The 24,888-nt window shown below is 43.4% G+C and overlaps 2 protein-coding genes across 26 annotated transcripts in view; one reads left to right on the forward strand and one right to left on the reverse strand.

The window, feature by feature from the left end:
* ATE1 (arginyltransferase 1) overlaps positions 1–11,514 on the reverse strand; it is a 167,272-nt gene extending 155,758 nt beyond the window's left edge. For 9 of the 13 annotated variants that reach the window (XM_044935148.2, XM_044935146.2, XM_006063540.4 and 6 more), the window contains exons 1-4: positions 10,881–11,121; positions 8,235–8,298; positions 5,731–5,793; positions 735–838 (exon numbers count right to left, since the gene is read on the reverse strand). In XM_044935148.2, the coding sequence (XP_044791083.1) occupies positions 735–838; positions 5,731–5,793; positions 8,235–8,298; positions 10,881–10,986 (337 nt within the window). In that variant the 5' untranslated portion in view covers positions 10,987–11,121. Of the gene's footprint in view, positions 1–734; positions 839–5,730; positions 5,794–8,234; positions 8,299–10,242; positions 10,860–10,880; positions 11,122–11,381 lie in introns of those variants that run through there. The other 4 variants (XM_025274003.3, XM_025274004.3, XM_044935144.2 and 1 more) reach the window with 2 other exon arrangements.
* Positions 11,051–24,151, forward strand: LOC102403265 (putative uncharacterized protein ZNRD1-AS1). 13 transcript variants are annotated; one of them, XR_003106149.2, is made up of 3 exons: positions 11,061–11,190; positions 11,387–11,478; positions 13,294–13,353. XR_003106149.2 is itself a non-coding variant. In XM_044935151.1 (3 exons), the coding sequence occupies exon 3, from the start codon at positions 20,495–20,497 to the stop codon at positions 21,203–21,205; it is 711 nt and encodes a 236-aa protein (XP_044791086.1). In that variant the 5' UTR covers positions 11,089–11,196; positions 18,260–18,335; positions 20,405–20,494; the 3' UTR covers positions 21,206–24,151. The 13 variants fall into 13 exon arrangements, 1 of the variants encoding a protein (XP_044791086.1); XR_003106151.2 differs by having other exon boundaries at positions 11,079–11,196; XR_006548011.2 differs by lacking the exon at positions 13,294–13,353 and adding an exon at positions 11,731–13,170 and having other exon boundaries at positions 11,079–11,196.
* The last annotated feature ends 737 nt before the right edge of the window (positions 24,152–24,888 follow it).

A 24,888-nucleotide genomic window follows, 5' to 3' on the forward strand; every position in this document is an offset into this window, starting at 1 on the left:
ACAAAGAGCTGGACACGACTGAGCAACTTTCACTTTTCACTTTCAGGCAATATAATTTACTGAAGACCTTACTCAAACATGGAAAATCTGAGCTTTACTCTGCATTATAAATAATTATGTAATCTTATGTAAGTTGTAGATAATAAGCATTTATTTCTCCAGAGACAGTGCTGTTGTTGCTGTTTAGTCGCCTCAGTTGTGTCTGACTCTGTGCTACCCTATGGAATGTAGCATGCCAGGCTCCTCTGTCCATAGGATTCTCCAGGCAAGAGTACTGGAGTGGTTGCCATGCTCTCCTCCAAGGGATCTTTCCAACCCAGAGATCGAACCTGGGTCTCCTGCACTGCAGGCAGATTATTTACCGCTGAGCCACCAGGGAAGCCTCGAGACAGTATCGCTTTCTATTTACTTCATGAGGTATCATTAGGATCAAAGAAAATGAAGAATTCTCAAAGAATCAGGAAAACTAAAATTTCAATACATTCCAGGAAACGACATCTTTACAATGGTCCTGTCTTCCTCCCAAGCTAGACCCTCCCTGGCATACCCCCCGATTCGGGGCCAGTGGCCGCAGTGTAACAGCAGGGCTACCAGCAGCCACCACCATCGCGGTAACCGCAGCGCCTGACTGCAGTGCGACCGCCTTCCGCTACCTAGGAAATTGGCCAAAGTGAGAACCTTGCAAAGAAACATCTATTTAAAATAAATAGTTTTTAGCCGCCATCTCATCTTACCCTCACAATTTCCTTTTGAAATTTCCCCTTTAGCCAGAAATTTCAACATTTTTTTCAAAACCTTCTTGTGAGATTTTGATGGCTGAAACTGTAAAGGTCGGCACCTAGGAAAGCAAAATAAGTATTTAAAAAGTGAACTAAAACTGTGAAGAAATAAAATCAGTTCTAGGTAATAGTACAATGAAGAAAAGCTCATGACTGGCATTTCTGGTTAAAGACAAGGCTTAAAGTAGTCTCTAATCCCATCTCAAAAGTCACTAAAACACAGTTAAGGGATTATTAAAAAAAAAAAAGCAAAAGACATAAAGCACTAGGAAAAAAAATAATGGGAGAAACGCTGGAAGCTAGAAAGCAGATGTACAAGTGCTAACTGACTTAGCAGACCAGAGAAACTGAATCCTAAGCCAACAGCGGGAAAAGCCAAAAAGATACCCAATTTTCTCCACGTTACCCCTAAAAGTCTTAGGGATTGGCGATACCTGATACCGTGGGAGAGAAGACTGAAAGCAGGTATAGAACTAGGAAGATCCCTTGAAAGTCTGTTTTGCAAGAAGTTATTATCTCATACTCTCTGCCGCTCAGCACAGATGAGTCTCTAAACCCAGCAGAAAATTGCAACATTTTCAGAAAGGGTTTAAAAAAAAAAAAAAAAAGGCCTCTTCTGTGAGGAATACAGGCACAGCTGAAAGCAGTAAGTTCACAGCCAACAGTAAGCTTAAATGAAAGCCTTCATGCTAAGCGCTGAGACCTCAGTCACCCACATCCCCAACCCAGTCCCAGAACATCAGCAGATGATACTTTCTCTCCAGAATGTGATCAGAACGAAAAATACTGACCCAGAGATTCCCCCAAAGAAGAGGTTAGCCAGACCACCCTACTTAACGCCCATAGTAAACAAGACCCACCAAGGTACATAAAATTTCCAATGGGACACTTGAAGGTCGGAATCACCAGACACTTGAGGAGGGCCTCTAAAGCAAAGATAGGTGCCAAAAGGTTGAAGAAAGTAACTTGCAGGATATCGAGTGTACAGGAAGAAGGAAACCTTAAAAAACTTAAGAGCCCAAGAACAAAAATCTCTCTTAGAAGTAAAAATAGAGTAGAAGAAATGAAAAGTTTTCTATTGAACTGAAGACCTGGAAAATGAAGTTGAGAAAATCTCCCAAAAGACATGGAAAATCAAAGAGAAAAATAGTAATAATAAGAGAATCAGTCTAAAAGGTCCAATGTCTAAATAAAGACATGAGAAAAGAGAAAGAAGAAAATGGTAAGGAGAGGATCAACAAAATAACACAAGAAAATTTCCCTGGGACATGATGGGAGGAGCCCCTAGACAAGAGGAGTCTCAAGCACGTACGTAAGGAATGAAAACAGATGCACTGCCAAACATGATGAAACATATTATGAAACATCAAAACACTGAAGACAAAAAAAAACTTCCAAAGAGAAAGAAAACATTTTGGACAAAGGAACAAGAATCAGAATGCCACTGAGCTGCTCAACAGCAATAAGACAACAATGGAGCAAAGCTTTCAAAATTCTAAAGGAAAATTATTTTCAATCTACACTGCTATACCCAGCCAAACTGTAAGTTAAGTATGAGCAGTCAGTGGAAACATTTCCAAAGTCTAAAAAAATTTACCTCTTATGCACTTTTTCTCAAGAAACTATTAGATAAGGTGCTTCACTAAAATAAAGGAATAATACAAGAAAGAGAGTAGAAAAGACAAGATGCAAACCAAGACCCAAAAGGAATCCTCAAAATGAGAGTCAAAAAGAAACTCCAGTGATTTATCAGGCACAGAGGCAATCTATTCAGATCACAGCAGGTCACAAGATTCCGTTAAGATTTTCATCAAGGAGATAAAAATGATACAGTACCTAAAGCATCTAAACATAGCAAGAGGAAATTTACACCTCTGGGGGAGCACTTCTAGATAAACTGGTAATAGGTGCCTCAAAGACTGCTGCTGCTGCTGCTGCTAAGTCGCCTCAGTCGTGTCCGACTCTGTGCAATCCCATAGATGGCAGCCCACCAGGCTCCCCCATCCCTGGGATTCTCCAGGCAAGAACACTGGAGTGGGTTGCCATTTCCTTCTCCAATGCATGAAAGTGAAAAGTGAAAGTAAAGTTGCTCAGTCGTGTCCGACTCCTAGCGACGCCATGGACTGCAGCCTACCAGGCTCCTCCGTCCATGGGATTTTCCAGACAAGAGTACTGGAGTGGGGTGCCATTGCCTTCTCCAGCCTCAAAGACTAGGTAAACAAAAAGGACAATGAGCAAACCAGGGAAAGGAAAAACTTGTGCAGGAAAGATGAAGTAATACTTTGGCCACCTAATGTGAAGAGCTGACTCACTGGAAAAGACCTTGATACTGGGAAAGATTGAGGGAAGGAGAAGGGGATGACAGAGGATGAGATGGTTGGATAGCATCATTGTCTCAACGAACATGAGTTAGAGCAAACTCCAGGAGATAGTGAAGAACAGGGAAGCCTGGCGTGCTGCAGTCCACAGGGTTGCACAGAGTTGGGCATGACTTAAAGACTGAACAACAACTACATGGCTGAGCTGTGAAGTCTATTTACACAGCCATAATGAGATGACTACATACATCCAAAATTTTGGGAAGTTGGGGATGAAGACAAATAGGAGTTTGTGACAAGGGGAAGTGGGGTAAAATAAAGTTTAACCCTTATCTTTCAGAGCAAGAAGCCCAGAGATAATGGAGAAAACCAACCTTTTAGTAATGAAGTATTACTATATAAAAATGAAAGTGAAAGTTGTTCAGTCATGTCCAAGTCTTTGCAACCCCATGGACTGTAGCCTGCCAGGCTCCTCTGTCCATGGAATTTTCCAGGCAAGAATACTGGAGTGGGGCACCATTCCCTGAACCCTGGTTTCCTGCATTGCGGGCAGATTCTTTACCACCTGAGCTACCACTGAAGCCCCATAATTATATAAGCATGTTACTTAAAGACACAGAGATGAAAAAACAAAAGAATCAGTTAAAAGATTTGAAAGTGACTGCAATGAGAAACAGAATATAGGAATTGGAGGGGAGAGGGGTGGTTCAGAGGACTGCCATTTTGCAAAATAAGCTTTACGGGAACCTATTTGATTCTTTAAAGTGTTAGCAAATACACTATTAATTAAAATTGAAAAAAAAATTCATAGACAGGGAAGTTCATCCTCATTTTTACTCACACACTGGCCAGGCCCTAGCATCTGCCTAACAAAAAGCAAAGTTGTAGGCTAGACCACACTGCCTTTACCTAAGGCCTCACTGCACAGCTACTGTAGTAAACAGCAAAATAACCAAAGATATGCAAAATGACTCCAAAAAAACCAACATGTAAAAATGAAGTTGTATAAAGAGTAACAACTCAGGAAATTTCTTTTTTTAATTTGGCTGCACTAGGTATTAGTCCTGACACTCAGGATCTTTTGTAGCAGGATATGGGATTAGGTCCCCTGACCATGGATCAAACTGGGGCCACCTGCATTGGGAGCTTGGAGTCTCAGGCACTGGATCACCAGGGAGGTCCCTTCAGGAAACATTCGATCCCATGTAAAATTATAAAATGCAAAAAAAAAAAAAAAAGCACATTTTGTAAATACTTTGTCTTGCAATGTTCACTGAGTCCCTTTTCATAAAAGCAACACACCTGAACAGTGCTTTATATGAGACAGGAACCCAATAAATTACAGATGCTTCTATCTTTTTCTTAACCCACTGAAATGGGCCTTTTCTGAATAGAGATTCTCAGGGTTCAGGCCAATCAACTTCAGACTTATTTGAACAGAATCCTAGCCATAATCCAATGAGAAATTGCTATCGGAAGGAAAACGATTTCTGTCTTTGAAGACGTTACCACTTCGTAATGGCTAAAGCTGAAAGAGGTACTCTCATTTTATACTAAATGAGATGTTGTCAGTAAACTAGATAGTCATCTTTTTTCTTTATTGTACCAGTCCCTTGACCAGTTACAGAAGAGAAAGGATTAACCAGGAATCAGTGAATTTTGAAAGTCAGTGATCACCTTAAAATTAGTATGTTCAATGTTACATTATTTTTGTCTATATGCTCCCTGTCTTGTTTTGTTATTAAATTCTCAAAACAGTCTACAACCTCAAAACAAGTTAAGAGTAACTAAGGGAAACAGATGTGAGGACCCACAGAGCATGATGGACACAACTGTGCTTGCTTTATCTAGAGTATACATACAGGCTGAAACTGTAGACATATTCTTCACAATGTTAACCAACTTTCCCTATTTTTGCTACCAGAAGAAGGGGAAGAGGGAGGGGAAAAGGAAGAGGAAGGGGGAGGGGAAAATGATGATGAGGGAGAAGAGGAAGGACCTTCCTAATCAGAGAAGGGAAAAATCCTTCCATGTTAGGGTGGAGTTAAGTGGAGGCACAAGAGAAACACAAAATATTAAGAAAAACCAAGCAAACACTCTGTAGGAAACCAGACTTTTTAGTTTGAGTTTTCCAGTGAAGAAGACTAGATTCTAAACAGACACAGGTTAAGTGCCAGCCTCCTCTTCCTTATTCCTTATACAGGATTCTGCAGCACTGGCTGAATGAAACTCCTGCGTCACATACACAAGGGAATTGGAATTGGTGCTGTTGCTGTTGTCAGTCGCTACATCGTGTACAACTCTTTGCGACTCCAGGCTAAAGGGATAAAAATTTGATACCTAAAAGTAATTTAAGTATTTGCCAATATTCTCCCAATATTTCACGTATTATTGACTAGATTGCTAAACAGTATATTTTTATATCACATTAATATTTATATCTGAACTAATCAAACCATATTATTAAAAGCTATTGATTAGCATATGAATACAGCATCAGTATACAGAAAAAATTTGTCTGCTTTTTTAATAAAGAACGTGTACCTAGAACAGAAATACACTTAAAAAAGGAGGATTCTACTAAAAAAATTTATATAATCTTCATATTAATAGAAATTAATCAAAATTCTTACCTTATGGTATACTGAGGACAACATGTTTGATTCATGACAGGTTTGTACACATATTTCCCGCTTCTAAAATTATAGAATAGCTTGGTTAATTTCATACATATTTCTCATAGGCAGCAAAGTAGATTAGTACAGGAATATGAAATTAATTAAGGTAAAAATCTAATCAATAGGGTAAAAACTGAGGTTGAGTTACTCTTCACAAGCTAAATGATCTTACATGGTGGGTAATCCAAGGACCAGAGTCCAAGTTTTCCTTTCCTAAACCCTGGCATATGTACTCCACAGCTGATAACCGAGGTAACCTCAGTTACCCTCTCATCAAGCATCTGCAATCTCTTCCATGCCTCCCTCCATCCACCGCCCACCTTGATACTGAAAAAGCTGCCCAGGAAGCTGTGGGGCTGATGCGTGTTGCTCCTACGACATCCACATGTGTGGGTTCCACGGGCACCAGCATGATGTACTCCCAAGCCAACCCGATCCTTTCCATGCTTTCTGGATCTCAGCTCATACAGACCCATGACACTACAAGCTCAATTTTGTCCAGATTTGGATATGTCCTAATCCAACTGGACTGGTGTTCTTATCACAAAAGGAAATTGGACATAAAAAGAAACATCAGGGCTTCCTTAGGGGCTCAGTGATAAAGAATCCTCCTGCCAATGCAGGAGATATGGATTCGATCCCTGATCCGGGAAGATCCCACATGCCCGGAGCAACTAAGCCCATGCGCCCCAACTATTGAGTCTCTGCTCTAGAGCCTAGGAGCCCCAACTACTGAAGGCTGAGGGCCTCAGGGCCTAAGCTCCACAAGAGAAGCCACCACACTGAGAAGCCATGCACCGCAGCAAGAGTTGCCCCTGATGACCGCAACTAGAGAAAAGCCTGCACAGCAAATGAAGACCCAGCACAGCCAAAAATAAATAAATAAATATTTTTTTTAAAAGACATAGCCTACAGAACCATGAGAAAATACATTTCTCTCACTCCAGCGGCCCAAACTGTGGTGTTCTGTTATGGCAGTCCTAGCAAACACACAGGAGTTCAGTTCCCGAGCCGAAAATCTGGGAGTCCTTCTAGGCTCTTCACTCCCGTGCACCTCCATATGCTGCCAGTAAGCATTCTACCTCTGAAACGTCTCGTGAGTGTGCCCCCTCGGATCTAGCTCCTAATCTAGTCACCGCTCCTGACTAGGACAGCAGCTCCTCACCACCTCACACCAGGACACTCCAGTAGTCTCTAGGACTCATTTTCCTGCCTTCAGAATCACTCCCTCAGACACCTCTCTGCTATCTGAATCATCATTTCCAGATCTCAAATTCCATTCCTTTTCTCTCTGACATAAAAGCCTTCAATAGCTCCCCCGGACCATTAAAAAAATAAAAATAAAATTCCTTATCATGGCACACAAAGTCCTGCCACATCTGACCTACATCTATCCACATTTTGGGCCTCATTATTATGTTTAAGGAAAGCTGTGAAGTTTCATTTGCTGTGCTCAATCTGGGCAGTACTGGTACAGGGCACTTGATACTGCTCATACTTATGTAAGGAACCTTACCTAATAGTTATTCTAAAATCATCTACACAAAAATAGCTGCGAAAAAAACATGGCCATCAAAGGCAATGTGTGGACCTTAAAGAAATCCTGATTCAAATAAACCAATTGTAAAAGAAAATTTTTTGAGATGAGCAGAAAATCTCAAAACTAGGTAACAGGTGACATCAAATTATCATTAAATTGGAAAGCATGGTAATGATATTGTGGATATGTTAAGAAAGAGAAAAAAAAATCCTTCTCTATTAGAAACACATATTTAGTACAAGTATAATGACATGATATCTGAAATTTGCTTTAAATAATTTTGTGGGAGGAGGGGAGGGGGGAATATCTCATCCCATTGAAGCTGCTATAACAAAATGCCATAGACTGAGTGACTTATAAACAACAGAAATACATTCCTGGTAGTTTTGGGGCTGGGAAGTCCAAGATCAAGGTGCCAACAGAAATGATGTCCAGTGAAGACAAGCTTTCTGGCTCATCTTTTCTACATATCCTCACGTGGCAAAAGGGGCAAAAGAACCCTCTGTGGTCTCTTCTATAAAGGCACTAGAATCCCATTCATGATCCCATCCATCTTCATGACCTAACCACCTCCCAAAAGCCCTACCTCCATATAGGACTTAACATATGAACTCTGGGGGAGACACATTCAGTCCACTGAAGGGAGCAAGGAAAACTGATGAAACAAGACTGACAAAATGTTAACAACTTTCGATGCCTGGTGATTAGTACATGAAGTTCATTATAGTGTTCTTGCTACATCTGTGAAATATTCCTAATAAACATCTTTAAAAGGAGAAAACAAGCTCTACACACAAAATATAATAAAAATTTTATTAAACCTATTTCCAACCACAGGAAAACATTTTAAAGGCAAATAATATGTTTCAATTATAAGAAGAGCCTGAGTACCCTCAGAAAGATCTTTAACCGCATTTACCTTCGCCATCCTCGGTCTATGAGATCTTGGTAATCCTGCACAGTCATTGAATGTGCCCACATGCCTGAAAAATAAGTGCCATGTTCATAACAACGGGTGGAACTTTTTACTTTTCTAAATTCAAAGCATTATTTTTAAAGTGTGAATACTGAAGCAAAAAAAATCCAGCTCACACTGGAGAAATCAAAGTCCGCACATACTTCGTCCTCTTTTAACACAATACACAACACAAATGAAACACATGATGTATTTAACCTTAATTTTAAAAATAAAACACAGAAAGTGATCACATGCACTTAAGAATTAGTCAAGTCTATGACACCATAAATTTAAGATGCCACTGCAAACTACATCACACCTTTAAGCCATAATAATGACCCCAAAAGTTTAATAAGCTGGTCTCTTCAGAAGAATTAGAAAGCAAATGTTTTCTTATGCATATAAATTCTCCTTATTTTAATTTGCTTACACTGAAAATAAGACAAAAGTATACATACAGCAACATTCCTTTTAAGTATAAAAAATGAAAGTAATCCAAATGCCTTTGAACAGAAAAGTGATTACAGACACTAATTTGTTATCAACATGATGAAAAAAGTTAGGCAACCATAAAAAAATGAAGATTATGAGAAAACACTGAATTAATGGTAAAGAAAAACGAATTTTACTCTTGGAAACAGTAAACCCATCAAAAGTATGGAAAAACAGAGACAGGCTTAATAGAAGAGGATGTAGTGAGAAAAGCAAGGGCATAAATACAACAGAAATGTCAGAAGCCCGGGTGGTGCTCACTAACACCAACAAGTTACTCTATGGGGCTCAATTTCCTCATCTGTAAATGGAAATAATAAAACCTTCCTACCTAATAGGTGGAGCGCCCTATAGTAAAGATTATTAATAAAATTAAAAACAAGATGATAGAAGTGATAGAAATTTACACGTATCTCTTTAGGTGAAAAGGGTGAAGGTAGGTTTTTTCCATAAAACTAAACAAAGGACATCTATATTAATCGATTTTCTCTTACTAAAATTACTAGGAAAGTAGTTAAGGACCTAATATTAATTTTAGACATGTATAACTTAAATTATCATTACATACGGGATTCCCTGGTAGCTCAGCTGGTAAAGAATCCGCCTGCTACGCAGGAGACCCGGGTTGGATTCCTGGGTCGGCAAGATCAGCTGAAAAAAGGATAGGCTACCCACTCCGGTGTTCTTGGGTTTCCCTGGCAGCTGGTAAAGAACCCGCCCGCAATGCGGGAGACCTGGGTTTGATTCCTGGATTGGGAAAATCCCCTGGATTAGGGAACGGCTACCCACTCCAGTACTCTGGCCAGGAGACTTCCATAGACTGTATTGTTATATAATACATCTATATTATAATCTATACTATAATATAAATTTCTTACATATATATTATAATACTAAAATTTGAAACAGAGAAGAAAAGAAATTCTACTACCCTAAGGCAGTCACTATTACCTTATGGATTTCTCCCTCCCTGGGCTGTAATCATTTCACCTTTATTTGCATCCTCCTTATTTCCTCCGTTTAACCCAAGACTATAAATTTTTTCACTTTAACTCATCTTTATAACTGTCGCTAACGACTGCGTTAATACTGCATTCTACCGCCTCTCACTCACAAGAAGTTAATAAACTTTTAATTTTTAAAAGTTATTAAAAATTTTTAATTAATGAGTACACGGACACACCATCATCGCCCAAATCACTGCCCCAGGGCAGGACAAAACCATTTTTTTTTTTTTTTTAAATACGGAAACCACCCAAATTTAAGTCTCCATGGATATCCCGTTTCCCATAATGCTAGATTATTCTTTAAAATAAGTGTATATACTTTTGCCAAAGCATGACACTGCAGGAAATAAACATGACGTTCCGTTTACAAACGAACAAAAATTCTTCCAAAAGAAACTTGAATCACGGGAGGGAGCACTGTAGGCTGGCTCTGTCGTGGTCACCGAGGTGGGTGGAGAAATGACAAGCACCTGGTACCATTTCCAAGCACAACAGTACTAACAGGGGCCCCTCGCGAGCAGCGACTACCATCAAGCAGTTTCTTGTATATTTTTCCGGAGACATTTTATCCACGGATATCCACGCACGTGTGTTTTACATACACACACGTGTCTACACGTATGACACACAGCTGTCTACACAGACCCACTGTCCCGCAACCCCGCGTCTTGCGCTGACCACCGGGGACACCCCGACAGCAGCATCTGAAATCACAGGTCAGCCCCTGTAACTGACCACGCCACAGCGCTCCCCGACAGGCGCGTACTTAACGGTCTCCCACTGACGACGGACACCTGTTTCCACACTTGGCTCCTGGGAGATACACATTATCTCGCAAGTCCGACCGCCTGTGTGAAATGAGTCTCTAGAAGCTTCGCGCTCCATCAGGGGTGAGGTCCGTTTTCAAATTCTGACAGCCACGGCACTCGGGGAGAACCGCATTCCGCATTCGCTCCACGAGGGCCTGACGGCGCAGGGGCTACGCCTGGGCCGCAGCCTGGACACGACCCTCCAGCCACTCGGCCCGAGACGCCGCGACCCCCCGAGGACACCCGCCCGCCGCCGAGCCACCGGCGCCCTTCCCTGCCCACCAGCCCGGCCCGCTCACCATTGGAGCGACTGCCCGACTCGTTCTTGCAGTAGCCGCAGCGGTAGAAGTCCTCGCCCTCGAAATATTCCACGATGCTGGGCGAAAGCGCGGCCCAGGACGCCATGGCCCCAAGCCCCTCAAACGCGACGCGCGGCCCAGCCCAACCCCGCAACCGCCGCCGCCACCCCACAATGCACCGCGCCGCCCGGGCGCCAGCAGGCCGAGCCTCGCCGGGAGCGCCCTCGGCGCTGAAGCCGCCTGCGCCATCTTGACCGAGGGCAGCCTTCCGCTATTTCCGCTCTTTCTCCGAAAGAGACCGCCATCTTCGGTAAGGGTGAGACCAAGAGACAGAATGTGAAGGGCAACGGTCTGGGAAGAAACGCGTGGGGTAGGGAAGCGGGAGCTGGGGAGTGGGGCCTGGGTGCTCCCCACTGCGAGGGCCTGGCCTGGAGCGCGGCGGGCGGTGTGGGGGTTTGGACGCCAGGCGGCCGCGCCCATCCCGTTGGTCGGACCACTCACCACAGGACGCCTTGCCCTCCTCGGAGTCGCAGTAGCCGCAGCGGTAGCCGGCCTTGAGTCCCTTGTACTCCACCATCGAAGCCATGGCTGCCTCCAGGTTCGCGCGGGCCGGCCACGCCTCTCGGCGCCCCGGGGCCGACCTCGGCGGAGCGCGGGGGCCCGCGGCGGGGAGGAGTGGATAGCGAGGCCGGTGCGGTGGGTCCCAGCGCCTAGGGGCCCCCGGTCGGTGTTGGGTCCGGGGGCCCCCCAGGATGAGCGTGGATTGTAGCGGTGCCCCCCTGCCCCGAGACCCCGAGTTCGAGCCAGCCCTTTGCACTTACTCCATCGCCGATCCTTCCCACAACTGCAGGTTGTCAGCCGCAGTTTACACATAAGGAAACTGAGGCACAGAGGTTGTGATCACTGTTTCCAGATCTTGCAGATCTCGGTTTAAAAGTTAACATCTCAGACTGTCCTCGCCAATTCTAGCGTCTTCCAAACTAGCAGGTACTTACTAAATATCCCCTAGGTTGGAGTACATATGTAGGTGTTCTGTGGATTGGCAGAGTAGGCGAATTGAACACGTCCCTCTTTTAAAGAAGGCAAATGTCAGAGCCAGCTGCTGTCTTGTGCCCAGTGCCTCCATATCTTGCAACTTTCAAACAGAAGCTGAAGTTCAGAGTTTTTTCCCCTTAGTACAGCTTTTAAATGTTATTTTAAAAGAACTTTTTAACTGTACGGGCCAAACACAACATGTATATAAGCTGAATTCAGTGCACAGGTCTCCAGTTTGCAACCACTTTTAAAGGGGATTTTTCAAAGAGTAACGATCCAGGAGTAAAGTATAAAAATGAGTGACTGCCTCCAACGAAGTAGTATTCCTTAATCTTTAACTCTATATAGGCAAATAATTTAAACCAGTCTGTCCTTAGGTTTTCCTCCTGTTGGCAATAAAGTTGATCATCTTTTTACAATGTTTAAAAAGGTGAAATCATGAAACTTGGAGAAACAGGTAAACTTTTGAAGTCAGTTTCAGCATTCTTGACCCCAACACCCACTGTGCTGGCTATGTGCCTGTTAAGAGGGCATATTGCTAAGCATCACCTGTGCCTCACACAATGAGAAAAAAAAGCCTAAGGATAGCTATGTAGCATGCAGGAAGACCCTAGCTTTATCCAGCTCCTCCCAACTCCTTAGATTTAAAGGCTCCTTACTAGATCTCAGTACCCATGTTCTTAAACACAGGCCTTGTCCATTTTATTACAGCAGATGTGATTATTTCTTGTCCTTTCTTGGACAACAAAGGAAACAAAGGCCAGAGAGGCCATATAACTTGCCCAAGATCATACAACTAGTAAAAGACAAATAGGAGGAAAAGGTGATTTTTTAAAAATTAATTGAAGGAGAAAAGAGATCGACAAATATGAGGTTTGGACTTGTGTCACACAACAGACCCGGATTCCATCCCTGGGTCGGGAAGATCCCTGGAGGATGAAATGCCAACCCACTCCAGTACTCTTGCCTGGAAAATCCCATGGATGGAGGAGCCTGGTAGGCTACAGTCCATGAGGTTGCAAGAGTCAGAAATGACTGAGTGACTTGACTAGACACAAGATTTTCATCTTTCAGGCCCCAATGAGAAAAACAATGCAAAGTTTCATTTAGTTTCAATCTTGGGGCAGAAGTTTGGGGAGTTGGAAGAGGGCAGTATTAGAATGTCCTTTTATTTATGAAACTGCCAATTATAGATAGTTGTCTTTGTTTTAAACTTTCATACTTGACAATAAAATGCTGACGTGTTTGGTTCCATTAACAGTTTACATAAACTTGAGTGTGAAATTGAGTTTACGAAACTTAAGTGTGAGGTTCGATCCTAGGCACTAATGATGTGAAGGACTCTGATGGTGATAGACCCATGATTCTTGTGTTACAGTGAAATGTGGGACTTCCCTAGTGATCCAGTGGTTAAGAATCCACCTGCCTGTGCAGGGCACATGGGTTCAATCCTTCATCCACATGCCATGGGGCAACTAAGCCCATGTGCCACAACTGCTGAGGCTCTCTGGAGCCTGAGAGCCACCTGCGTGCCCTAGAGTCCATGCTCTGCAACAGGAGAAGCCACTGCAGTGATCAGCCCGTGCACCACAACTAGAGGAGCACTGCTCTCCGCAACTAGAGAAAGCCCTTGTACAGCAGCAAAGATCCAGCACAGCCAAAATAAAAGTTGATTTAACTAAAATTTTAAAAAATAAAGTGAAATGTGTTTCTTTGAATAACGTGTTGTTGAGTAGATAGCAAGTTTGGGAGGGGTGTGCAGTTAAATACAGAGAAGAGGGACATGCTAGGAAAGAGCTGTGTTATGAGCAGAGGCAAGGAGCTAGATATGGGCACCAAGTATCTCAGGTAAGGGTGGGATCCTAAAAGACACTTTCCTCTGTGGGGCACTCACTGCCAAGAGACCTCAGATTAGACCCCTTCCCTCCTCTGTCTAGATGTTTCCGCTCCAGTCAGTATTCTTGCCTGGAGAATTCCATGGACAGAGGAGCCTGGCAGGCTGCAGTCCGTGGGGTCACACAGTCAGACACGACAAGCAATTTAGCATACGTGCAAGTACGCACTGGTAGCCACTAGCCACATGTCCCTACTGAGCACCTAAAATGTGGATTGTGTGACAGGGAAACAACTTTTATTTAAATTTATTTGGATTTTTAAATTGAGGCAGTACAGACAAGCAGGATAAATACCAAAAACCTGCATGTAGGCATATCATGTTCACTGCAGAAAATCTTCAAAACAGATTCTCGAAGACAAAAAGAAATCTTCAAAAAAGCCAGAGAGAGGAAAAAATTTTATCTATAGAGGAACAAGGATAAGAATTACATCAGTCTTCTTGTTAGAAACCATGCAAGCAAGAAGAAAGGGAAGTGAAATATTTCAAGTATTAAAAAACACCACCAGCCTAGAATTCTGTATCCAGCAAAATTATCCTTCAAATGTGAAAGAGAAGACTTTCTCAAAGAAAAATGGAGGGGATTTGTCACCCCTAGATTTGATTTGCAAGAAATGTTTAAGAAATTCCCCAGAAAATAATACAGGTCAGAAACTCAGACCTACTTTTAAAAGAAGAGCATTAGAGAAGGAATAAATGGAGAGGTAAAATACCTCATGCGAAGAGTTGACTCATTGGAAAAGACTCTGATGCTGGGAGGGATTGGGGGCAGGAGGAGAAGGGGATGACAGAGGATGAGATGGCTGGATGGCATCACTAACTCGATGGACGTGAGTTTGAGTGAACTCCGGGAGTTGGTGATGGACAGGGAGGCCTGGTGTGCTGCAATTCATGGGGTCACAAAGAGTCGGACATGACGAGTGACTGAACTGAACTGAAAATCAATTTTTGATCTTTCAAAATAGTTGATCTGACAGATAACAGATTTTTTAGTTAATAATACAGGGTGCAAGCTTATAGATAAGTGAAATGAGTGATAGCAGTGTTTTAAGGGCTAGGAGGCAGGAACTACGAGGGCTTCCCTCATAGCTTAGTTGGTAAAGAGTCCACCTGCAATTCAGGAGACCAGGGTTCGATTCCTGGGTCAGGAAGATCCCCTGGAGAAGGAAATGGCAACCCACTCCAGTATTCCTGCCTGGAGAATCCCATTGACAGAGGAGGGCTACAGTCCATGGGGTCACAAGAGTCGCACACGACTTAGTGACTAAACCACAACCAGGTAGGAACTGTGAATACTGTTATAAAAAAGTACCTGCACTGCCTGTGTAGTAGCTATTTGAAGAAGAACTTAGATTAGTTGTAAATATATGCTGCAAACTCAATGGCAACCATTTAAAAAAGCAAACAATTGTTATGCTAAGAGAGAAGAACAAATAGAATCATAAAATGTTTAATACCAGATATGGCAAAATACGACAAGGATGACAGGCAAGATATGACAGAGGATGAGATAGTTGGATGGCATCACCAACTTGATGGACATGAGTTTGAGCAAGCTCCGGGAGTTGGTGATGGACGGGAAGCCTGACGTGCTGTAGTCCATGAGGTTGCAAAGAGTTAGGTACAACTGAGTGGCTGAACTGAAGGCAAAGTAAGAGTGGAAGACAAAAGTAAGGTAAAGCAAGAGCAACAAGTAGAAAACAGCAGCACATATGGTAGATACTAACCCAATTATATCAATGATCATTTTAAACACCAATGGTCTAAATACAGGAATTAAAAAAGACTATCAGACTGGATAAAAAATGAGACCTAACAATGTTATCCATAGGAAATGCCACTTTAAATATAAAAACAGATTAAAGGGACAGAGAAAGATAAACAGTAATAAAATACTTTCATGACTTGATGTTTGAAATTCTTTGATTATTTTTTCATTATAAAATACCCATATTTACTTTTTTAACTCATTTACTACTGAATGAGTTGGAGACTATGGTTTCAAGCACATGTCTACAAACAGCACGTTTTAGAAGGGGTAGGTTTTATTTCTACTGAACAAAAAGCCAGGCTGTAATTAATCACTGTATATTCTCCTTTTCACTTTTTTTTTTTTAAGAACTAGAGACATCATAATGGGCTACATGAGGACTTTGTTTGAATGGATGCCGCTCGCATGTATGGTGAAGGGTATCATGATATGACTATGCAGAGTCATTTTCATTAATGTTATTTCAACATTGGTGTCTTTTCTGCTTCTTCAGTGAGCCATTATGAACATATTAATAATTAAATAGTATATGACTAGAAGTATATTAAACAGTATCAAAGCTCAAAACGTCATTGCAGGAACAGTATTTAGGTGAGTGACAGCCAGCTAAGTAATAATGAGACCACGCCACTTGCCCACCTGCCACTTGTCCAACCTCCTCCTGCTCCTGTGAGTGTGCCTACAGCATCCACTCCAGGGTTCTCCACCAACCACAATTCCATTCCCACGGAAGGGACACAATATATATTCCAAAAGGAGAAAGATGCTCCTGTTACCTCGAAAGATGCTTTCTCTAACTGCCCTAAACTGGGACACTTCTATGTATAAAACACAGGCCCTTCTACTTTCTGTCTGTGGCCATTTAGCCCAGCTCTCCATAAAGCTCATGTCCTGCCAAGCAGACGCTGTCTCCACCTACCACCTCACAGTAGTTTCAATCTAGGATAGTGATGACACATAAAAAAAAGCTTGTGACTGCTTCTGGTTGCCCTAGAAATCAGACCAAGGCATCCTGAAGGATCAACAGTAGGTAGCTGAAAAGTCTGCAAGAGGGCCAGAAACTTTAATGGCTGGAAAACAGGAATGTGCAGAATTGAGAATGGGAGATTAGAGCTGAGAGGACACCAAGAGAGGAAGAGTGAAGAGCAGAGATGTTGCTCGTAAAGCTGGCGATTGATAGGGCAATGGCTGAGGCAGAAGACACCAAAAGTAAACAGTGTGGGGCCCTAGGAGCAGCGGAAGTAAGCAGTGATGCTCAGAGGAGAAGGTACAATGGGGGACTGCGGAAGGAGCAGCTGGCAGTGCAGACCCAACCCTCCCAGCCTCCTTTGGTGACTGACTCAGAATGGTTGGCTCTGAGTGCAGAAGAACAGTAGGTATTACTGTCCTTACTTTTTGAGTAAAGGCAGGAGAGTATCATTTGTGTGGGGATGGGTGCAGCACAGGAAAGAGGACGTGGTCTGGAGTCACACAGTCATCCCACCTCTGAAACAAACTGTGGGACTCCTAACAAGTCATTGAACCTGTCTTCACCTCAGTCCACTTGGCCATGAAATGGGGGATAATGAGGCTGTTTGGAAGACTGACTAAAGGAATCTATTTGTGTTGTTAGTACAATGCCGAGAGTATGATAAACTCTAAAATGTTGCTATGGAGATAATATAAGAATTGCTTAACAAAGAAAAAATATGAAAGCATAAATGAGTCTTTGGGCACCCCACTCCAGTACTCTTGCCTGGAAAATCCCATGGATGGTAGAGCCTGGAAGGCTGCAGTCCATGGGGTCACTAAGAGTCGGACACGACTGAGCAACTTCCCTTTCACTTTTCACTTTCATGCATTGGAGAAGGAAATGGCAACCCACTCCAGTGTTGTTGCCTGGAGAATCCTCTCTGGGGTCGCACAGAGTCAGACACGACTGAAGCAACTTAGCAACAGAAGCAGCAGCAGTGTTTTTTTTTTCTAGTTCTGTGTTATAAAATCCTTCTCTTTTGCTAAGAAAAGTCAGAGAAACAGTATTTACAGCCCAGATTGCTAAACAGAGAACCCTGTTTGCTAACTGAGCAGGTTAAGAAGCAAGGTCTTGAGGATGCCTAAATATGATTGTGCTCTGTCGTCAGTGGTAAATGTCTCTGCTTTATTTTTCTGCATTAAATTAAAAACACAACCCTTTCTTGCTGTCAGATTGTTTTATTATCTATTTAAAATGTAAATCTTTCACAAGATTAATGAAATGTTACATAGCGGTTATTGGAAATTAATGATAGCTTATAGATTAAATTTATTGTCCATCACCTCATGCATAAGTGAACTTAAAATAGACTTAACTTCAAAAACTCAACTTCTCATCAAAGGCAAGTTCTCTGTTCTACTAACAGTATACACAAACCGCGGTTTGTGGAAGTTGAAATTGTAACTCAGCCTCTCCTCTCCACTGGTGAATATACCATTGACAGCTTCAACGTCAGACACAATTTGGCTCTTTGTTTGTGCTTTTACCAAAGAGCATTTCTTCCTTGATTCAAGAAAAGAAAAAAGCATATGGTAGAGCCCTGCCTATTGACACACAGAAACACCTTTTGCTACATATTAAAAGTGAGTCCCCAAATCAACTCACATTACCATTCTATCAGAGTCTTCCTCCAAGTCTTAGTATAATTTCTCTTTTTGCTCTTCTAGATTGGCCTGGGCCAAAAATATTCAAGACCCTCGGATTGCAGTAGGTTCCCACTCCCCATTAGAAAAGAAGATTAAGGTGAGGAAATACATTTACCGTGAACATTGGAGCCAGTCATAGAATCATAAAAATGTACCACCCAGGTAAAAAGGGCCCCGGAATTTCAAGGGAGCATGCTTTGCTTGTACTGCTTGAGTCATTGAGCACCAGTGGTGCTGGCTGGACAGCAAGGAAGAGAGTAAGGACTTAGTCTAGTGAGGGATGCGGACATTAAACAGATAGTGGCTGCAGATTGTGAGAAATGTCGTGAAAGGAATTTTGTTTTATTTGAATGAGTTTATAGGTCCAAAGGAGTGACACTTAGGCTAAAAACCTAAAAACTATAATATATACATATGTACCCTAGTGAGAGTTGCTGTATTTTGTGTTTGGGAGTATATAAAGGAAGAATACCTGAAAAGACTCAGATGGGAAAGTTGTCGTGGAACAGAAGAGTCAGTGTGGCTGCAGCAGAGGGAGCAAGGAGTCCGCCTGAGAGACTTGTTTGGAGCTGTAATCAGGAACCAGTTTATGGATGCCACCCTGGACTCTGTGATTTTTCTCCCAAAGCAGTAAGATGCCATCCCAGGTTTCTGTGTAGGAGAAGTGGTGTGTTCAGGTTTATGTAACACAGAGATCGTGCTGGCTGCCGTGTGACCGGTCTGATGGGGCTGGAGACAGAGGGAGAGAAGTGGATTCAGGGAAGCTAATAAGAGGCTGCTTCCCTCTAGGGTGGGGGCATTTTGAAGTTAGAAGGGACAGGACTGAGAGGGGAAGACTGAAGGAAGCACTGTGGGGGAAGAGACGTGTGGGGCTGTGAAGTAGGCATATCCAGGTGAAGCGGAGGCGAGCTCCGAGCAGCCTGTGTGCCCCGACGGTCTCGCTCACCCCTCACTCCCACTCCAGTGCCGGACGCACACGGTACATCACTTGTTGAATGATCAAGACTGTCTTGGTCCAAGGAAGCCCGAGTGTAACTGCTCTGTCCAAAGTTGAATTTCTCTGCTACACTTTCCTCCATTACATGTAGAAGGCAGCCAGCGAAGCAGGTGGAGGGGGTGGCCATGAGGTAGGAAGAGGATGAGGGACCTTTCGGTTACTTGGGGACATTCGGCTAATGGCTGGAGTAGCGTGGGGGCCCAGTGTAGCCTTAGTCACATGATCTCGGCTACAGTCTGGAAGTAAAGTATTCCAGGGAGCAGAGAGCGGTCCCCTCTGGAGAATGCTGCTGAGAGGCCCGTGTGACAGCCACAAAAACGAGATCACAGATGACCCAGATGACAGCAGGCTCAGACGAGGGGGTGGGGGGAGGATGGAAGCCAAACTTAAGAGGTAACTGCTTCAAGTTACACAGCGAAGTGGAGCAAGAGAGGGGACGGTCCGTAGAGGAAGCGTTTTCCTTTTTTTGTTTGAAGATAGTATATACTAAAGCATAATTTTATGCTGATGGATTGATTCAGTAGACAGGATTTTTGAAGCAGGGAAGGGAATTTGATCGTTGTAAACTGAAGTTCTCAAAGCTCAACAAACAGGTGGAGGAACTGACATTAATTTTTTTGCCTGCTCTGGGCCTTCATCGCTGCACGTGGGCTTCCTCTAGTTGCGGCGAGCGGGGGCTACGCTTGTTGCAGTGCACGGGCCTCTCATTGTGGTGGCTTCTCTTGTTGCACAGCACAGGCTCTAGGGCGCACGGGCTCAGCTGCCCCACAGCGTGGGGGTCTTCCCAGACCAGGGATCAAACCTGTGTCCCCTGCATTGGCAGACGGATTCATAACCACTGGACCACCAGCGAAGTCCCAGAACTGGCTTTTGATAGGTGAAAGGGCAGGAAGGCAGAGTCCAGGATAGATGCATGGGGTTGTTCCTGCAGTGGGAGGAGTTGCTGAGGGCCTGCTTCTGGTTTTTGGGGGATGTAAGGGAATGCAGAAGGAGGGGAGGGGAGAGGTGGGGGCTTGAAGAGGAAGACAGGAAACAGTTACAAGAGCCTAACCGGGACATAGTGTGAGGGTGCCAGGCGGGGCTGTGGCTACCTGAGAATTGTGCCGTGGCCTGTATAGAGAATAAAGCACAGCCAACTGAAAAGAGCTCTGATACTTCCCTTTGACAAGAGTTTAGGTGGTGTCCATTCTCCAGAGGTGAGGAAGTTGCTAGCCCAAAAGACTCAACAGGAGACTGAAAGACTTGATCAACTAAAGGCCATGTCTTTTGACTTCCGGTTCGCCCAAGCAGAGGCATACTACTATCAACGCTACCAGGAAATGCTGGAAGAAGCATGCAAGCACAAAATGGTTCCAGAAGGGGAAATTAAAACAGAGGAAAAGGAAAGGACACCACAAAACGAAAAAAAAGAAGATGCTAAAAAATGGCACTATTTAGTGTCCGAGAGAGAGCTGAACCAGATACAGAAACACATACACCGAGCCGAAAAAGCCAGAGGCCTCAGAGACCACAAATGTCAACTGCTCCCTCAAAGCATCTCAAATGAAATTCCTTCCCACGAAGTATTAAACCTGAAGAAGGATGTTTCAACTGAAAACATCCAGAAAACACACAAAGCTAAGACCAAGCAGTACAGGGTGGCCTGGGCAAAGAAACAGATAAAGGGACATCAAGACCGAATGATTCGAGGGAGAGAACTCACGGAGCAAAGAAATGGTCAACGACGTGCTCAAAAAATACCTGCACAAGCTCCCCCTTTCCTGAAACCTCGAGTGAAGAAAAAGGAAGTCAAAGAATATGAATGGGTCACCACCTATCCCATTGTCCAGCCTTATGCCGAACCACTTTTAGAAGTGACCATTCTGATGGAAAAGTCCAAAAAAGAGAATAAAATTGGAAAACCACTCCGAAGAGAGCTCTTGAGTATACCATCATTTTTGAGAAGTCAACTACAAAAACATAAAGTTTAAATTATTTTCTAGATTATTGTATTTCTTTTTCAGGTGAGCATACCTTCATAGATGTTGGTGCAGTAGAATCTAATATCTTATAATATTGTATCTAAATGCGTCACACTGAAAAAAAAAAGAGAGGTTAAACCATGAGCTCAGATTCCCAATGTTTCAGCTCTGTATAGCTAACCCAAAACCTTGTGAATTAAAACCACCACCATTTTATTTTATCTCAATTCTGTAGCAGGCATTCCAGCAGAGCTCAGCTGGGCCATTTTTCTGCCCCCATGTAGCACCACTGGCAATGCTTGGAAACATTCAGTGATGGCTGGGCTAGTCCGTAGGTCCCAGATGGCTTAGCATGGATAGCTAGAGGGCTGAACCTAACCGGTCCCTCTCCCTGGCTTCCCTCCCCAGGTAGTTTAAGGGCCATGTAGTAGTTGGACTTATTACCTGGTGATTCAGGGCTCCAGGAGGCCTGTCAGATGCTACAAAGGCTTCTTATGACCTAGCCCCAGAAGTCCCAGAATATCACTTCTGCTTATCCTACTAATCAAAGAAGCCACCAAGATCAGCCTACATTCGAGGGGGGACAAGCAGACTTTTTGTCTAAAAAAACATGGGCTTTTTATTTCAACCTACCACTCCAAACCTCTAAAAAGTCAGTCACACACCTCTATTTTTTATTATACTTTTCATTTTTCTTTTATGTGAACACTGCTCATAGGAACAAATATTTTTATATAAAGAAACCCGCAATTCCACAGCTTCTGCATTGACCTTGACTAAAGAACCCTGGCTCCCTCTCTAAAGACAGTGTAAAAGTTAGAATTATGATGCAGACAACAAGCTGTCTTGTGTTTTCCAATGCACCTAAAATTTAATTGGATATCATGTATCTGGGCCCAGGGCTTCCCTGATGGCTAGTTGGTAAAGAATTTGCCTGCCAATGCAGGGACATGCGTTCAGTCCCTGGGTCGGGAAGATCCTCTGGAGTAGGAAATGGCAACCCAATTCAGTATTCTTGCCTGGGACATCCCATGGAGCCTGGCAGGCTAGTCCATGGGGTCACAAAAGAGTTGGACATGACTTAGCGACTAAATAACAACCTGGGTCTAAGCCCTAGACCTGCCCAGAGACTCTAGAACATAGCCCCTTAAGCGGCTTACAGTCTATTAGGGGAAGAGAACAGCAGATGAAATAAAACAAAGCTATGTCCAATTCTATGGTATAGAAAGGTATACTGACCATAAGGACTAGAGGAGGGTAGCAATTGGTGGGGGATGTGGGGTGTGAGAATGCATTTTGGATGACAACTCCTTGGGCGGGCAGAACAGGAGAAACTCAACACTGATGCCTGCCTCCTGCCAGCCACTGTCAGCACGGGCATGAGGCGCAGACTCAGTTCCCCTGGGGGATCTCCACTGGAAACAAGCAGCCCGAGGACCACAGAGTAACCGAGGTAAGCACAATGTGCTTTTAGAACACAGCGTTCTAGAGCAGTGGTGCCCAACTTTTTTGGCACCCGGGACTGGTTTAACAGAAGACAGTTTTCCACAAGCCCTGGGGAAGGGAAGCAGGAGGGCTTCAGGATGGTTCAAGCGCATCATACTTATTGTGCACTTCTATTATTATTACATCAGCTCCACCTCAGATCGCCAGGCGTGAGATCCCAGAGGTTGGGGACTCCTATTCTAAAGGAAAAGATGTTTTGGGGATCTTATATGACTTTTATTTTTGAGAATAAAATTAGTTTGGGTTTTTTTTTTTCTTCTCTTCAGAGAGTTAAAGAATTAAGTGGCCGATAATCTCACTGTCCAGATAACTTCTGTTGACAATTTTTTAAAATAACGATAAAGTACATGGAAAACTCAACTACAGAAAGATACAAAATGCAAAGGAACAGCTTTGCCACCTTAGTTTGCAAAAGATAACCACTTTTAGGATTCTTAATGATGAGAGTCTGAAACAAGTAGAACTCAGATGGAGGAAAAATTGACTCTAAACATACATGCTTGAAGAAAATAAAATGTTAAGACCGCATGTTATTTGATTCGATTTCTGCAAAATGTCCAGAATAGGCAAATTTATGAAGATAAGAGATTCATAGACAGAATGCAGGTTAGTGGTTGGATAGGGCTAAGGGTTTAGAGTGGATAGAGTGGGGCAGTGACTGCTACTGGGTTGTGGGGACAAAAATGTTCTAATACCAGATTGTGGTGATGGTCACACAACCCTGAAAATGGACTAAAAAACAACGGATTAATTACACACTTTAAATGGGTGAACAGTATGATATGTAAAATATATCTCAGTAAAGCTGTTTTACCAAAATGAAACCAACAGCAGGAATTCAGAGAGGAGGATGGAGAAGGCAATGGCACCCCACTCCAGTACTCTTGCTTGGAAAATCCCATGGATGGAGGAGCCTGGTGGGCTGCTGTCTGTGGGGTTGCACAGAGTCGGACACGACTGAGCGACTTAGCAGCAGCAGAGAGGAGGAAGCAAGCCTGGAAATGCAGGTAAAAGGCCTGATCCTCTGAGGCTTTGAACACTGGTAAAGAGCTCAGGGTATCAAATCTCAAAGGCAGTGGAGAGATAACTGCGAAACTGACAAGTGGTCTTGAAGACATGGAAGAGATCTGAAGGAGATACAGGAAGTGGGGACACAGACAGGAGCCTGTAGCAGAAAGCTGGGCAAGATGCAGAATCAAGAGGCCGGATGGTGATTAGTGACTGATGAAGGCAGAGCCTGTGGGGGTAAAAGAGAAGAGAAACCCTAGGTTTCTTTCTGATTGGTAAAGGTGCCATCCAGGAATTACATGGACAATGAATTTAGGAGCTGTTTTCAGTTCAGTTCAATTCAGTCGCTCAGTTGTGGCCTACTCTTTGTGACCGCATGGACTGCAGCACACCAGGCCTCCCTGTCCATCACCAACTTCTGTAGTTTACTCAAACTCCTGTCCATCGAGTTGGTGATGCCATCCAACCATTTCATCCTCCGTCGTCCCCTTCTCCTCCTGCCCTCAATCTTTCCCAGCAGCAGGGTCTTTTCAGATGAGTCATTCTTCTCATCAGGTGGCCCAAGTATTGGAGTTTCAGCTTCAACATCAGTCCTTCCAATGAACACTCAGGACTGATCTCCTTTAGGATGGACTGGTTGGATCTCCTTGCAGTCCAAGAGACTCTCAAGAGTCTTCTCTAGCACTACAGTTCAAAAGCATCGATTCTTTGGCACTCGGCTTTCTTCACAGTCCAACTCTCACATCCATACATGACTACTGAAAAAACTATAGCCTTGACTAGACAGACCTTTGTTGGCAAAGTAATGTCTCTGCTTTTTAATATGCTGTCTAGGTTGGTCATAACTTTTCCTTCCAAGGAGTAAGCATCTTTTAATTTCATGGCTGCAATCACCATCTGCAGTGATTTTGGAGCCCCCCAAAATAAAAGTCTGCCAGTTTCCCCATCTATTTGCCATGAAGTGATGGGACCAGATGCCATGAACTTAGTTTTCTGAATGTTGAGCTTTAAGTCCACTTTTTTACTCTCCTCTTTCACTTTCATCAAGAGGCTTTTTAGTTCCTCTTCACTTTCTGCCATGAGGGTGGTGTCATCTGCATATCTGAGGTTATTGATATTTCTCCCGGCAATCTTGATTCCAGCTTGTACTTCACCAGCCCAGCATTTCTCATGATGTA

The sequence above is a fragment of the Bubalus bubalis genome, chromosome 23, assembly GCF_019923935.1.
Source record: "Bubalus bubalis isolate 160015118507 breed Murrah chromosome 23, NDDB_SH_1, whole genome shotgun sequence".
Taxonomy (NCBI): Eukaryota; Metazoa; Chordata; class Mammalia; order Artiodactyla; family Bovidae; genus Bubalus; species Bubalus bubalis.